The 12,823-nt window shown below is 46.1% G+C and overlaps 1 protein-coding gene across 1 annotated transcript; it reads left to right on the plus strand.

The window, feature by feature from the left end:
- The first annotated feature begins 1,223 nt into the window (after positions 1-1,223).
- On the plus strand, positions 1,224-12,823 carry EIF2B5 (eukaryotic translation initiation factor 2B subunit epsilon). Its single transcript, XM_081137831.1, has 16 exons — positions 1,224-1,528; positions 2,907-3,031; positions 3,836-4,021; positions 4,100-4,277; positions 4,366-4,446; positions 4,715-4,792; positions 5,257-5,569; positions 6,465-6,610; positions 6,846-6,987; positions 7,110-7,211; positions 7,414-7,521; positions 7,708-7,798; positions 8,095-8,218; positions 8,786-8,911; positions 9,340-9,450; positions 9,618-12,823. The coding sequence occupies exons 1-16, from the start codon at positions 1,331-1,333 to the stop codon at positions 9,675-9,677; spliced, it is 2,169 nt and encodes a 722-aa protein (XP_080993957.1). The 5' UTR covers positions 1,224-1,330; the 3' UTR covers positions 9,678-12,823.

The raw sequence follows: 12,823 nt of genomic DNA on the forward strand, positions 1-12,823 counted from the left end.
AAGCTTTTTCTGAGTTGTCTTCAGCCTTTCCTTCACCAGGCTAAATTTTCCCCAAATCCTTAAGAAGTGGTTTTCTCTCAGCGCTCACATTAACGAGCAGAGGGAAGAAATGACAGATTCCTTGGTCCCGCCAGGAGGCGGCCTCCGTACCGCTACCCAGCGGCAACCGCCACGTAGAAGCAACGTCAGCCTTTCGAACTCCAAATCCCGGCGTGCAACGCGCGCCCGGCGGGAGCCGCCTTTGCCGAAACTTGGCAGGATCGGCGCATCTCGAATTCTGACAGTTCTCGTGCAGAAAGGGCGCGCGCCTTGCTGGAAAGCTCCTTGATTACTGAATGACGCTTAAGATGACTCTCCTCGCCTCCACCGGGTCCCCACCGTCTCGCACTTCCGCAGCCCTGGTTTACTCCCTGCAGCCACCGTCTCTTTCCCCAAATCGCCGGTGCCTCTAGAGCCTCGGACCTTTGCGCTCACAGTCCCTTCTGCCTGGAAAGCGTGCTGCTTAACTCCAGAACCACTCAACTCTATGGTGTTCTTGGGTCCACCCCTATTTCCACTCTGATGAGACAGTAGGGTTTCAATAAATGCTGATAGGCTGAATGAAGGAATAATTGAAGATATCATCGTGAAATAGTAATTTTTATTGCCCACATAACTTGGCAGAATAATTGTGGAACTATGAAGTCAGACAGATCGGGCTCCAATATCAGTTCTTCCACTTGCTAGATGAGTGATCCTCATCCCTCTTAGAGTTTAAGAAATGTTCGTTGAACGGATGAATAAAATGTTCTCACAGAGACCTGTGACGAATAAAATGAGCGCTTAAGAGAATTACTACTCGCCCTACAATACCGCGTTTTGTGTTTATGTAGACTGTGAGTTCCCTGAGGGAAGGGGATGTCTGACTCGAGCTCCCCAAGGTGCCAGGTTACATTAGATGACTAGAATTTTTAATATGCTCGGGGCGGGGAAGATGACACATCCAGAATGGATCTGGCACCTTCGCAGACACCACAAGTCTCGTCATCCTGCAAGAATCTCAGCTTGTTCATGTGCAAATGAAAGCCTACTATACTAGCAGATCGAGTTTGCTGTCCATAGGATCCCACCCCTAGCGCTTCAACAAGTCAGGTTCGCGGCGGCCGCGCCCTAAGCCCTGCCCCAAACTCCTGAGCCTTCGGACGCGGCCGGTGCTTAAACGAGACGCATGCGCACTCGTCTCTCCTCCTCCCTCCTTTGTTAATCCTTCGCGTTTTGAGTACCGGGTCCTTTTTGTCCCCTGCTGCGTGCGGTGTCAGTTTCCGTGCGGAAGCGGTGGCCGTGAGAGAAGATGGCGAGCACCGTGGTGGTGCAGCCTGGTGCGGTGGCCGGTCGGGCCAACAAGCGCAATGTCTGCGGGCCCGGCGGCGGTGGCGGCGGTGGCGGCGCCCGAAGGGCGGAGGAGGAACCGCCACCGCCCCTGCAAGCAGTTCTGGTGGCGGATAGCTTCGACCGCCGCTTCTTTCCTATCTCCAAGGACCAGCCTCGGGTGAGCGCCATGCGGAGAGCAGCCAGAGGGCCCTGAGTGGCGGTGCTGGAGCTAGTTATCCTCTCGTCTGCCTAGGGATGCGTGCTCTGGGAGGACATGTGTCCAACCTCTTTCCCTGAAATCGGGTTTATCTAGTTAGGAGGAAGGCAGACTGTCTAAAGCCTGACCAAGTGAGTGACTGGCAGATTTGGGAGTGCTAACTCAGGTTTGGGGGGCATGCAGAGGGCTAAATTGTAGAAGCAGTGCTTTTTGAGAAACCTTCACGGGGGGGATTCAACGCCTCATGAGGAGGCTGCAAGGCCTTTATGCGGAGAAAAAAAGAGATCCTTAGGTGAAAGGGAATATCACCTCCTTTTGCCTCCAAAGGGGAGGTCATATGCCTAAAAAAGAGCAGACTGGTCTGATCCCATAGTAACAGCTATTTTGGATCTTGGTACAACGTGCTTTTTTTTCCTTCCAGGTTTTAATGACAGCCAGTGCCATCTGTCTAAAGGAGAACAGAACAGGTTCAGTGGCTGGTTGCCAGCAGCCTCTGTCTGGTCTAGATCAGAGATTTTCAGCCTTTTTCATCTCATGGCACACATAAACTAATTACTAAAGTTCTTCGGCACACCAAAAAAAATATTTTTTTGCCAATCTGACAAAAAAATAGGCATAATTTTCATTCATTCACATTGGATGTCTGTTGTTGTGTGGCTGTTGTCATTTTTTATTTGACAATCTAAGGGAAAAGTGGTCAGTGCCCCCAACTAAATAGTCCAGTATTTGCATGTTTTAAAATTTCTTGTGGCACACCGGTTGAAAATCACTGGTATAGACACTGGACAGTTTGACTGAGCTATGAGCTAGTCCTAGAGATTGCTGGGTCACTGGGCCCTCCCAAGTTCAAAGAGAAGGAACTGCATTCTGTTCAGGGAAAATTCTAACTCCTCATTCCCAACAAAAAGCCTAATGGCTGTTCATTTTGGACAGGTGATTGAGGTTGGTTAGCCCCTGACTCTCAGAAAAGGATCAAGGAAGGAAATTTTATGGGGAAAAGGCCTTAGCGGTGCTTAAGTTTCTGGAGATATGATTGATTTCCAGTATCCTCCTTTGCCAGAGGTGGTCTCCTATTCTATAACAGCTCTGTGTCTGATGCTAAGCAAGTTAATTCTATGTTTACTATATCCAAGTTGCAACACCTTAGACTCTAATGCTTGGCGCATGCTGTGAACATGAAAGGCAGAAGCCTGATTACTTTTAAGTTGGAAAGATAAAACAGAACTATAGCATTTGGAAACATTGATAGGAGTGAAAATTGTGGTTGTAGTGTGGGAAAGAAGGTTACACAGAGGGCCAGATTCAAAACTTCACATTTTTTTCATCTTCTACCCTCCAGGTCCTCTTGCCGCTGGCCAACGTAGCACTAATTGACTACACTTTGGAATTTCTCACTGCCACAGGTGTACAGGAAACCTTTGTGTTTTGTTGCTGGAAGGCTGCTCAAATCAAGGAACATTTACTGTAAGGCCCTGCAACTTTTCTTTACACGTTTCACCATTTTTTTTCTAGTTTTCTAAAAATGAATGTAACTAAATAAGAGGAAAAATATGTCTATGTAAATCTCATCATAAGGTCTAAGGGTATTCACTTATCAGGAGGTGAGCATCTGAAACTGACAAAGATTAAAGAATAACATTTGGGGTTTTTCTGAATCTCACATATAAAGTTTGGTCCCAGTGGGTTTTGCTTTTTATTTAATGGCTCCAATGTGGAAGTTATAAGAGTAACATGTTTGTTTTTTTAACTGAGCTTCTAAATATTTAGCTGTTCCTCTTCTTTGTATTCCCAATGCTTAGCTTAGTACCAAGTACATAATAAGCACTTAACAGATGTTTGGTGAAATCTTGAAAAAGAGTAAATGTCAGGATTTGTGGAAGCTTAGGCAATAGACTTGGATATTAACATGGTCTCCACTAGACGATTCCTAACTTTGTTCTGGATTTTGGAAAGAGAAAAGTGGCATGAAAAGTGTGTTCCTAGGAAACTTTGTATATCTCAGCTGGATTTTGAATTCAAATCCATGTTTGGGAACAGGGGTCAGGCTATAGAGAGGAAATAACCATGTTTCTCTAACCCATAAAGCAAGCCTGGTAACACAGGATGCTGAAACCATTAATTATAAGTCTCTTTGAAGTTGAGGACGCTGGCAGGAACCCAGAAAAGCCATAGAGGAGGAGTGTGAATGTTAATTGGGGAGAAAAACAGGGAAGTTCTTCATGATCTTTATGCTTGATTTATTCATTTCCCTCACCCCCCTTCCTTTAGGAAGTCAAAGTGGTGCCGCCCTACGTCCCTCAATGTAGTTCGAATAATTACGTCAGAGCTATATCGATCCCTGGGGGATGTTCTCCGTGATGTTGATGCCAAGGCCTTGGTGCGCTCTGACTTCCTTCTGGTATATGGGGATGTCATCTCAAACATCAATATTACCAGAGCCCTGGAGGAGCACAGGTCAGGATGGGAAAATGGTAGGGACAACGGTGTGGGACCAGCAGAGCCCTAAGACCCTCTCCCTCCTATCCTTTGTAGGTTGAGGCGAAAGCTAGAAAAAAATGTATCTGTGATGACAATGATCTTCAAAGAGTCATCCCCCAGTCACCCAACTCGTTGCCGTGAGGACAATGTGGTAGTGGCTATGGATAGTGCCACAAACCGGGTTCTCCATTTTCAGAAGACCCAAGGCCTTCGACGTTTTTCTTTTCCTCTGGTGTGTGGGTATCTGGGGTTTTTGAGGTGGAAAGTGACAGGATTGAGCAAGAGAGATGGGTTAAAGTCCTTATAATTTCTCCCCACAGAGCTTGTTCCAGGGCAGTGGAGATGGAGTGGAGATTCGCTATGATTTACTGGATTGTCATATCAGCATCTGCTCTCCTCAGGTGAGCCCTTCAGGGCCAGGGCTGCACATCAACAAGTAGAACTCTGAGGGTGTGTTACTGTCCCCTAGCAGGTCAGAGTTGTATTTCTTCTTCCTCTTTCTCCTATTCTACAGTAAGTAGTTGCTGTCATCTTAAGCTCAATATTGGGAGCCTTTTTGGGATTCTGCTCCCTGTCCTGCTGTCATAGGGTCTGATAAATCTCTGAGAACTTACCTTTGCTTCCAGAGAATAGCACTTAACCTTGGTCCCATTCAACTTCCTCCCATAGGTGGCTCAACTCTTCACAGACAACTTTGACTACCAAACTCGGGACGACTTTGTGCGAGGCCTGTTAGTGAATGAGGAGGTAAGAACAGGCTCCTAGTGCCTCTTTAAAAGAGGGCTAAGTCCTGGCTGGGTAGCTCAGTTGGTTGGAGTGTCCTCCTGATATGCCAAGGTTGCAGGTTCAATCCCTGGTCGGAGCACATGCAGGAGTCAACCAGTGAATGCATGGATGGGTGGAACAGCAGATTGATGTTTCTCTTTCTTTCTCTCAGATCAATCAATAATTTTTTTAAAAAAGCAAAATAATAAAAGAGGTCTAAGATTTTACCTCATGTAGATAACTTTTGGTCCCCTTTTCTGTTTTATTGAGCCTTAGTAGGGAGGAAAATAGCTGGGGTAGGGGGGAAGCAGTATACAAAGAAAAATCTCAGGCCATTTGTGACATTGAGAGGCAGAAGGGAACTTAGGAAGGTAAGAAAAGTGTTGTACCTAGGGTTGTTCTTTCTCTCTTGCTTGGGCAACCTCCCTTTCCTTGTCCTCATTCAGATTCTAGGGAACCAGATCCACATGCATGTGACAACTAGGGAATATGGTGCCCGGGTCTCCAACCTACACATGTATGCCGCTGTCTGCGCTGATGTCATCCGCCGATGGGTCTACCCTCTCACCCCAGAGGCAAACTTCACTGACAACACAGCCCAGAACTGCACTCATTCCCGGCACAACATCTACCGAGGGCCTGAGGTCAGCCTGGGCCATGGCAGCATCCTGGAGGAAAATGTACTCCTGGGCTCTGGCACTGTCATTGGCAGCAATTGCTTCATCACCAACAGTGTCATTGGCCCTGGCTGTCACATTGGTGAGCACAGGTGGGGGAAGTCAAGCCAGCCATCCTAGGAATAGGAACCTGAGGGGGCCCATGTCTCTAGAGAAGGAGACAGAGGAATAGTCCTTGAGAAAAAGGAACTAAAGTGGCTACCTTAATAAAGGAGGGAACAGAGATGTAAAAACAGTGATGCTTTAATTTGTGCCCTGTGAGCTTCTTATTGGGTAATTCTTCATATTCCAGGGTACCCTATATTCATATTTCAGGACCAAGTGGATAAGTAACAAGCAATAATAACATCTGTGCATTATAGCTTACAAAGACCTTTTGCCTAGATTATTTCATTTAATCATCGTTAAAACCTTGTGAGGTAGTGTTACTTATGCCCAGTTTATAGGTAAGGCTCAAAGAGGTTTTCTCACTCAAGGTCATAGCTAGCAAGAGGCAGTACTAGGGCTTGAATCTGAGTATTCTGATAAGTCTAGTGTTCGTTTTACTCTTCCATACTGCCTGGTTAGCCTCTTGGTGACTCACTTTGGATGTAGGAGTGTGGTGCTTTAAATGGAACTGCCCCTTTAAAATAATAAGATTGTAATTCTAAATGTACAAGAAGAGATGGAATAGATATGGACATGAATCTAATGAGGTTCTTGAGTTCTAGGGGTCCCCAGAAATTTGAAGGTTCTCAGGTTCTTAAGTCCTGTGTGATAGTCTAATTGTAAATCTTGTAGAAGATGGTCAGGCTAAGCAATGTTCTACTCTCAGGCCTGGGTTTAGAGGGGAAGTGGGTGTTTCTGGGGAGTTGGGGGATGGAGTATTTGAGCTGGGTGGGAGCTGTGCTGGTATCAGTCAGCCATGTTTTCCAGGAATGGCCCTGGTCTGGAGTTGGAGCCCAGAGTGACCAGGAGTCCTTCCTGTCCTGAGCCAGGTGATAATGTGATACTGGACCAGGCCTACCTGTGGCAGGGTGTTCGAGTGGCTGCTGGAGCACAGATCTGTCAGTCTCTGCTTTGTGACAATGCTGAGGTCAAGAAACAAGTTACACTGAAGCCACACTGTGTCCTCACTTCCCAGGTGAGAACTGGCTCCACACTGCATACAGGCCCCAAACTGAGTGGTGGTCATGCTGAGCCAGAAGGGGCCTATGTCCAACTATCCAGCCTGAATTGAGAGTCCAAATTCAGTGGTTTCATTTGCCTTCTACTTGGCTTAGTAAAAAAAAAAAAAAAAATTCACTCTCATTATCAGGATGTACTTTTCCCCAACACACTAATGGATCTGTGCCACCCACTCCTTCTTTCTCCTCTAGGTGGTAGTGGGCCCAGACATCATACTGCCTGAGGGCTCGGTGATCTCTTTGCACCCTCCAGATGCAGAGGAAGATGAGGATGATAGCCAGTTCAGTGATGATTCTGGGGCTGACCAAGAAAAGGAGAAAATGAAGCTGAAAGGTGTGAGGCTCAGCAGGTGTGGGGCATCTGTGTGTTTCTCTGCCCCATGGAAAAGCCAGTGTTTCCTCCTGGAGGGATGGGTACTTCTACTGGGCCTTTGCTAAAGATCAGTATCTTTCCAGGTTATAATCCAAAAGAAGTCGGAGTTGCAGGGCAGGGCTACCTCTGGAAACCTGCAGACATGAACATGGAAGAAGGGGAGGAACTACGGCAAAATCTGTGGGGTGAGCTAGGCCTATTCCTTTCACACGTGCGCGCACACACACACACGCTTTCTAAATCAGAACGTTTTGAAGGAGAATGAACACTTAAGAATCAGACAGTACTTGGTCATTGCTTTATTCATGCGGACAGGGCATATATGTGATTTCTTGTCAATGGCTCTGTCCTTATTTTTCTCTTTTCTCACCCTTTGTGTGTTCTCAGGACTCATAATCAACACGGAAGAAGAGAGTGAAACTGAAAGTGAGCGAAGTATGGATTCAGAGGAGCTAGATAGCCGGGCAGGCTCCCCACAGATGGATGACATCAAAGGTGAGTAGCCAGGGAAGCAGTATCTTGGGACAATAGAGGAAAACCTCCAGCTTATTCTTTATCTGGATCAACTAGCCAAAAACTTGTGTTCCTCCCAGGAAGGGTTTGGTATAAAGTCAGGACTAGATGACTTAACACATTCCATAGTGATGTTGGCCCACGAACTTATTCTTGCTTTGATTTTAGTGTTCCAGAATGAAGTCCTGGGAACACTACAGCGGGGCAAGGAGGAGAACATTTCTTGTGACAATCTAGTCCTAGAGATCAACTCTCTCAAGTAAGAGCAGCCCCTTCCTATTTTCTTCACCTGGGTAATCCCAGGCAGATAGAGGTTCTCCTGTTTCTTCCCCACATAGGAACCTGTTTTCTTGACATCCCAAATGGACAAAGCCAGTAGCATTTGGAGCAAGGAGACTATTAGGTTTTAGCCCCAACATAGATTCCGCTTTCCAAAATCCTTCTCTTCTATGTTGTTCCATCTGACTTCCTCTTCCCAATGTCCTGCCAAAGTCAGCCCTACAGCATGCTGAAACGGCCAATGAAGGCCTTGGTGTCACCACAGTCTCCCTGCAGGTACGCCTACAACATAAGCCTAAAGGAAGTGATGCAGGTACTGAGCCACGTGGTCCTGGAGTTCCCCCTGCAACAAATGGATTCCCCTCTGGACCCAAACCGCTACTGTGCCCTCCTGCTTCCCGTGAGCAAAGATTGGGGCTGGGTACAATGGATTGGGTGGAGGTAGATACACATCCTTGCTGTGGTGATTTTAAAATAAATCAGGAGTAGAGGGTCTTGTTGTAGAATATTATATTACTTGTGGTTCCTTTCTCCTCGCCTCTGGAAGCAGATTGGATTCTAGAGCAGCCTTGGCTGTTCCAGAGGTCCACAGTCAAATTAGGTTCAATACTGAGTGGCTTTGAGACTCCAAGATTCAGACCATACCAGCATAGACCTGTACTTTCAGACTTTCTGACTGTAAATTATTTGACCCACAATGAGATCAACCTATAGGCTGGGAATAGGTATTTTTGAGGCCGCCTGCATATCTGACCCCCTTTCACCTTCCCTGGGGAACCTCTTTTTCCTCAACCCTGACTGCTAGCAATTCCTAAGTCCCTCTAACATGATTCCACAGGGCCTATATCATCTCCTTCTTGTCTTCCCACATCATAAAAGATGCATGTAATCAATATTGATTTTCTTTGCTGTTCAGGTATAAGTACATGCTCAGGCATATATTGCAGCTCCCTTCTTTCTTCCATAGCTGCTCAAGGCCTGGAGCCCTGTTTATAGGAACTACATAAAGCGTGCAGCTGATCATTTGGAGGCACTGGCAGCCATTGAGGACTTCTTCCTGGAGCATGAAGCTCTTGGTACTTCCATGGCCAAGGTGAATACCACCTCAAGCCTCACAGTTCTGCATTTGCTTTGAAACAGGCCATGGTGACCTCCATGGAGACACAAAACAGAGACTGACATGAATCCGATATGGAGTTTGGTTAGCAGCACCATCTACCCCTGGTATTGTACTCATTGCTGAGATAGTACAGCTTGGAGCCAGGCTAGAAAGGCAGCCATTTGGAAGTTGCCCTGGGAATTTGCAAAGCACTACCTAGCAGTAGTTCCAGAAGTTATATCTGTCCCAGTATCACAATGAACAGTTTACTCTTGTCTGTTTTGAAGGAGGCTGTTCAGTGTGTAGAAGGAAGCTGAGGACCTGCTAGAGAGGTGCTAAGATCTTGCCTCCTCTTCCTCTATTATCCATTATATCTTGCTGGACTTTGCATGGTCTCTGAGATCTCTGCTGGCCTTCTGCAGGTACTGATGGCTTTTTACCAGCTGGAGATCCTGGCTGAGGAAACAATCCTGAGCTGGTACAACCAAAAGGATATAACTGACAAGGGCCGGCAGTTGCGCAAGAACCACCAGGTGAGTCAGGCTACCCTCTTGCCATGGTGGTTGTCTGGGTACCTGGCCCTTGGCCCTCAGGGTGGTTGGTTCCTGGGACTCTGGTTGTTCAGGCTGTTTATACACTAAGGAGAATAGGAGGGTTATGTGCTCCTCCCCCAGTAGCTCTCCACTATGCTTTTTTACAGCTGCAGAGGTTCATCCAGTGGTTACAAGAGGCAGAAGAGGAGTCATCTGAAGATGACTGAAGTCACACTGCCTGCTCCTGTGGGGGTGGTTGAAGGCCCTCCTGGCCTCTGGGCCAGGGCAAGTGAGAGGCTAGTTTCAGAATATAAGTGACCACCAAACTGACTGATACTTAAAGGATCAGAGGCATGAACTACAATATTCTTCCCACTGCCAGCAGCCATGTGCCTCACATCCTGACTGGAGAGTTGGGATGAGGGAAATTGGGCTGGAACAAAGCTCTGCCTAAGGAGGAGCTAAGCAAGCCCTATATTTAGAGGAAGGCCAGAGGCACAGCTTTGTGCTTTGGCTTTCCCTCAGGAAACAGCAGAGAGCAGCTGGCCCTCTCTGTTGCTTGTATTTGTTAATATTAAAAAAGAGAAAATGAATATATTTGGTTTCTATCCAACTCTGACTGATCAGCTATTGAAGTAGGTGACCAAAGAGTTCTGAACCTTTGACATGACAAACAGCCTTTCCTTAATACTTGGGGGAGCGGGTGAAAACGGGTGTTATGGCCACTAGGTGGTACTGTGGTGCCTTGATAATTGACCGTTTCCATGGCTCAAGGGTTATGGAGGACCTAGTTTCTTTTCTAGCCTCTGTGGTCCTTGAGTAGTATGCCTGAGCCTGTTTCCAGAGAGCGTCCCAGTCCAAGCTCTTTTCTGCCAGAGAGATGATGCCAAGCATGTGTAGAGTCCATTAACCACCTGCCAGTCCCTCATGCTTTGTCCAGTTGATCCAGTACTACTGTCGGAGCTGGGCTACGCTTCATCGTAAGGAAATTTGCTCAAGGTCTCTTTACTCTTGAGGGCTAAAGCTAAGGATTTGAGCCTCATAATCTAAAATTCTTTCTGCTTCAGCAGATTTAGTGTCTAAGTGAAGGGAAATTGCCCACAGAGGCTAATATAACCCCAAGCCAGCATGGGTATCTTGAAAACAGGAAGATCTTGCAAAATAGGTTTTCCCCTAATATTGAGAGTGTTTACTATATAATAGGCATTTTGCTAAAAACTTTTCATGTGTTACTTTAGTTAACCTTTCACCTCAGCCCTGTGATGTAGCCTTATCCCCATTTTCAGATGAGCCTTAAGTTCAGAGAGGTCCTGTAACTGGAAGAGCCAGGATTTGTTACTGGACTTGAACTGGAGTTTGTCACTGCTGTACTGTCTCCTTTAACCTCAGTCATGTGCCCTTCTATCTCATCATTTTGAGCTCTTTGTTGCCCTCATATAACTACTGACACTTAAATTGTGGCAAATGTTACTGGTAACAAGTGGCCCTCCTGGAAATTACAGGTAAAACGGTTGCCTCCCACCCTACCCAGTTTGTCTCAGTGGTTAGATTGTCAGCCCATGGACTGAAAGATCCCAGTTTCGATTCCAGTCAAGGGCACATACCTCGGTTGCAGGCTCGACACCTGGCCCCAGTTGGGGCACATGCGGGAGGCAACCAATCTATGTGTCTCTCACATCGATGTTTCTTCTCTTTCTCCCTTTCACCCTCTCTGAAAAGCAATGGGAAAAATATCCTTGGGTGAGGATTTAAAAAAAAAAAGGTTGCCTCCCTTCATTTCAGTTAGATGGAACGGAATTAGCTGAAGAGGAGGAAACTGAGCTGTACTCAAGAGGTGTGAAGGGGCATCACTGAGTATTTCTAAAGAGGAAAAAACAGGCTGGCCCAGGTTGGGGCATGTACAGGAAACAACCAATCAATGTGTCTCTCACACCGATGTTTCTCTCCCCCTTTCTCCCATTCTCTCTAAAAATCAACGGAAAAAATATCCTCAGGTGAGGATTAACAAAAATAATAATAGTAATAATAAAAAGGCACATGACTCAGAAGGGAAACTAGGTGGCAATAAATGAGACATCGACATTTTGCAAAATGAAAAATAAATGAGAGTGAAAGTTGATTTCTTACTCAGTAAATCATCTCAGTTTCTGCTTTGTCAGATATAGGATCTAGTGCCTAGAGAACATATGAAGGTCATGTCATGGACCCAATAGGATCAGTTAAATACAAATTATAGGGCACCTCTGATTTGTACCTAGTAAGTGGCAGAGATTAGAGTGGCCTATAGAACTTTTTAGGAGGAACAGATTCCTTCCAGTTGCAGTGATTGGGGAAGGCTTGCAAGATTGTGACACTTGAGTGGCCTAAATAGAAAATGGTAGAAGGGAACATTAAAAGCAACGCCATTTAAATATGGCAAATTAGACACATGGGACTCTTTTTTTTTTTGAATGTTCAGTTTCCTTTAATGACCCCCATCTCCCTGAAGGACAGGTGCAGGCAGCTAGGCGATGGCAAAAGGTGTTCATTTGATCTTGCCAAACACATGGACTTTTTACTCTCTCCAAAACCCTGTTGAAATGCCTCTAAGGGATTCTTTAAAAGCACATGATGCCCTGGCCAGTTGCGCAGTGGTTAGAGCTGTCAAGGGCACGTACCTGGGTTGCAGGTTCAATCCCCAGCCCCAGGTTGGGGCGTGTACAGGAGGCAACCAATCGATGTGTCTCTCACATTGATGTTTCTCTCCCCCTTCCTCCTTCCCATTCTCTCTAAAAATCAATGGAAAAAATATCCTCAGGTGAGGATTAACAAAAATAATAATAGTAATAATAAAAAGGCACATGACTCAGAAGGGAAACTAGGTGGCAATAAATGAGACATCGACATTTTGCAAAATGAAAAATAAATGAGAGAGTGAAGGTTAACTTAGAACAGACTGAGATGGGTTCTACCTCCTCGGGGTTATTAACAAAAAGCAAGCCAATGTGCCCTTCTGAACCCAGAAAAGGCTTCATGGAAAGGGGTAAAGATTGGGGTTGAGAACAGAATGGTGTAGAGAGGAATCACAAAAACCTGTGTAAGAAAAAGCCCTCTAGGTCCCCATCATGTGATCCAGCCAGGTGATTTATCTCTATTTCTCCCATACAAGAAATGGGAGATTCAGCCTGGGCGGCGTGGCTCAGAGGTGGAGCATGGACCTATGATCCAGGACATAGAGGGTCAATTCCCAGTCAGGTCACATGCCCAGGTCGCAGGCTTGATCCCCAGCAGGGGGAGTGCAGGAGGCATCGTATCAATGACTGATCATTGATGTTTCTCTCTCTCCCTCTCCCTCTCCCTTCCTCTCTCTTTGAAGTCAATAAAAATATATTTT

This window comes from Miniopterus schreibersii (assembly GCF_964146895.1).
Source record: "Miniopterus schreibersii genome assembly, chromosome: 5".
In the NCBI taxonomy this organism is placed as follows: domain Eukaryota; kingdom Metazoa; phylum Chordata; class Mammalia; order Chiroptera; family Miniopteridae; genus Miniopterus; species Miniopterus schreibersii.

Bases quoted from the DNA above. Each gene is read 5' to 3' on its own strand.
- EIF2B5 (XM_081137831.1), top strand. From the start codon at position 1,331: ATGGCGAGCACCGTGGTGGTGCAGCCTGGTGCGGTGGCCGGTCGGGCC. The intron at 4,793-5,256 runs GTAAGAACAGGC...GTCCTCATTCAG, and splicing joins GCCTGTTAGTGAATGAGGAG to ATTCTAGGGAACCAGATCCA. The intron at 6,988-7,109 runs GTGTGAGGCTCA...GTATCTTTCCAG, and splicing joins GGAGAAAATGAAGCTGAAAG to GTTATAATCCAAAAGAAGTC.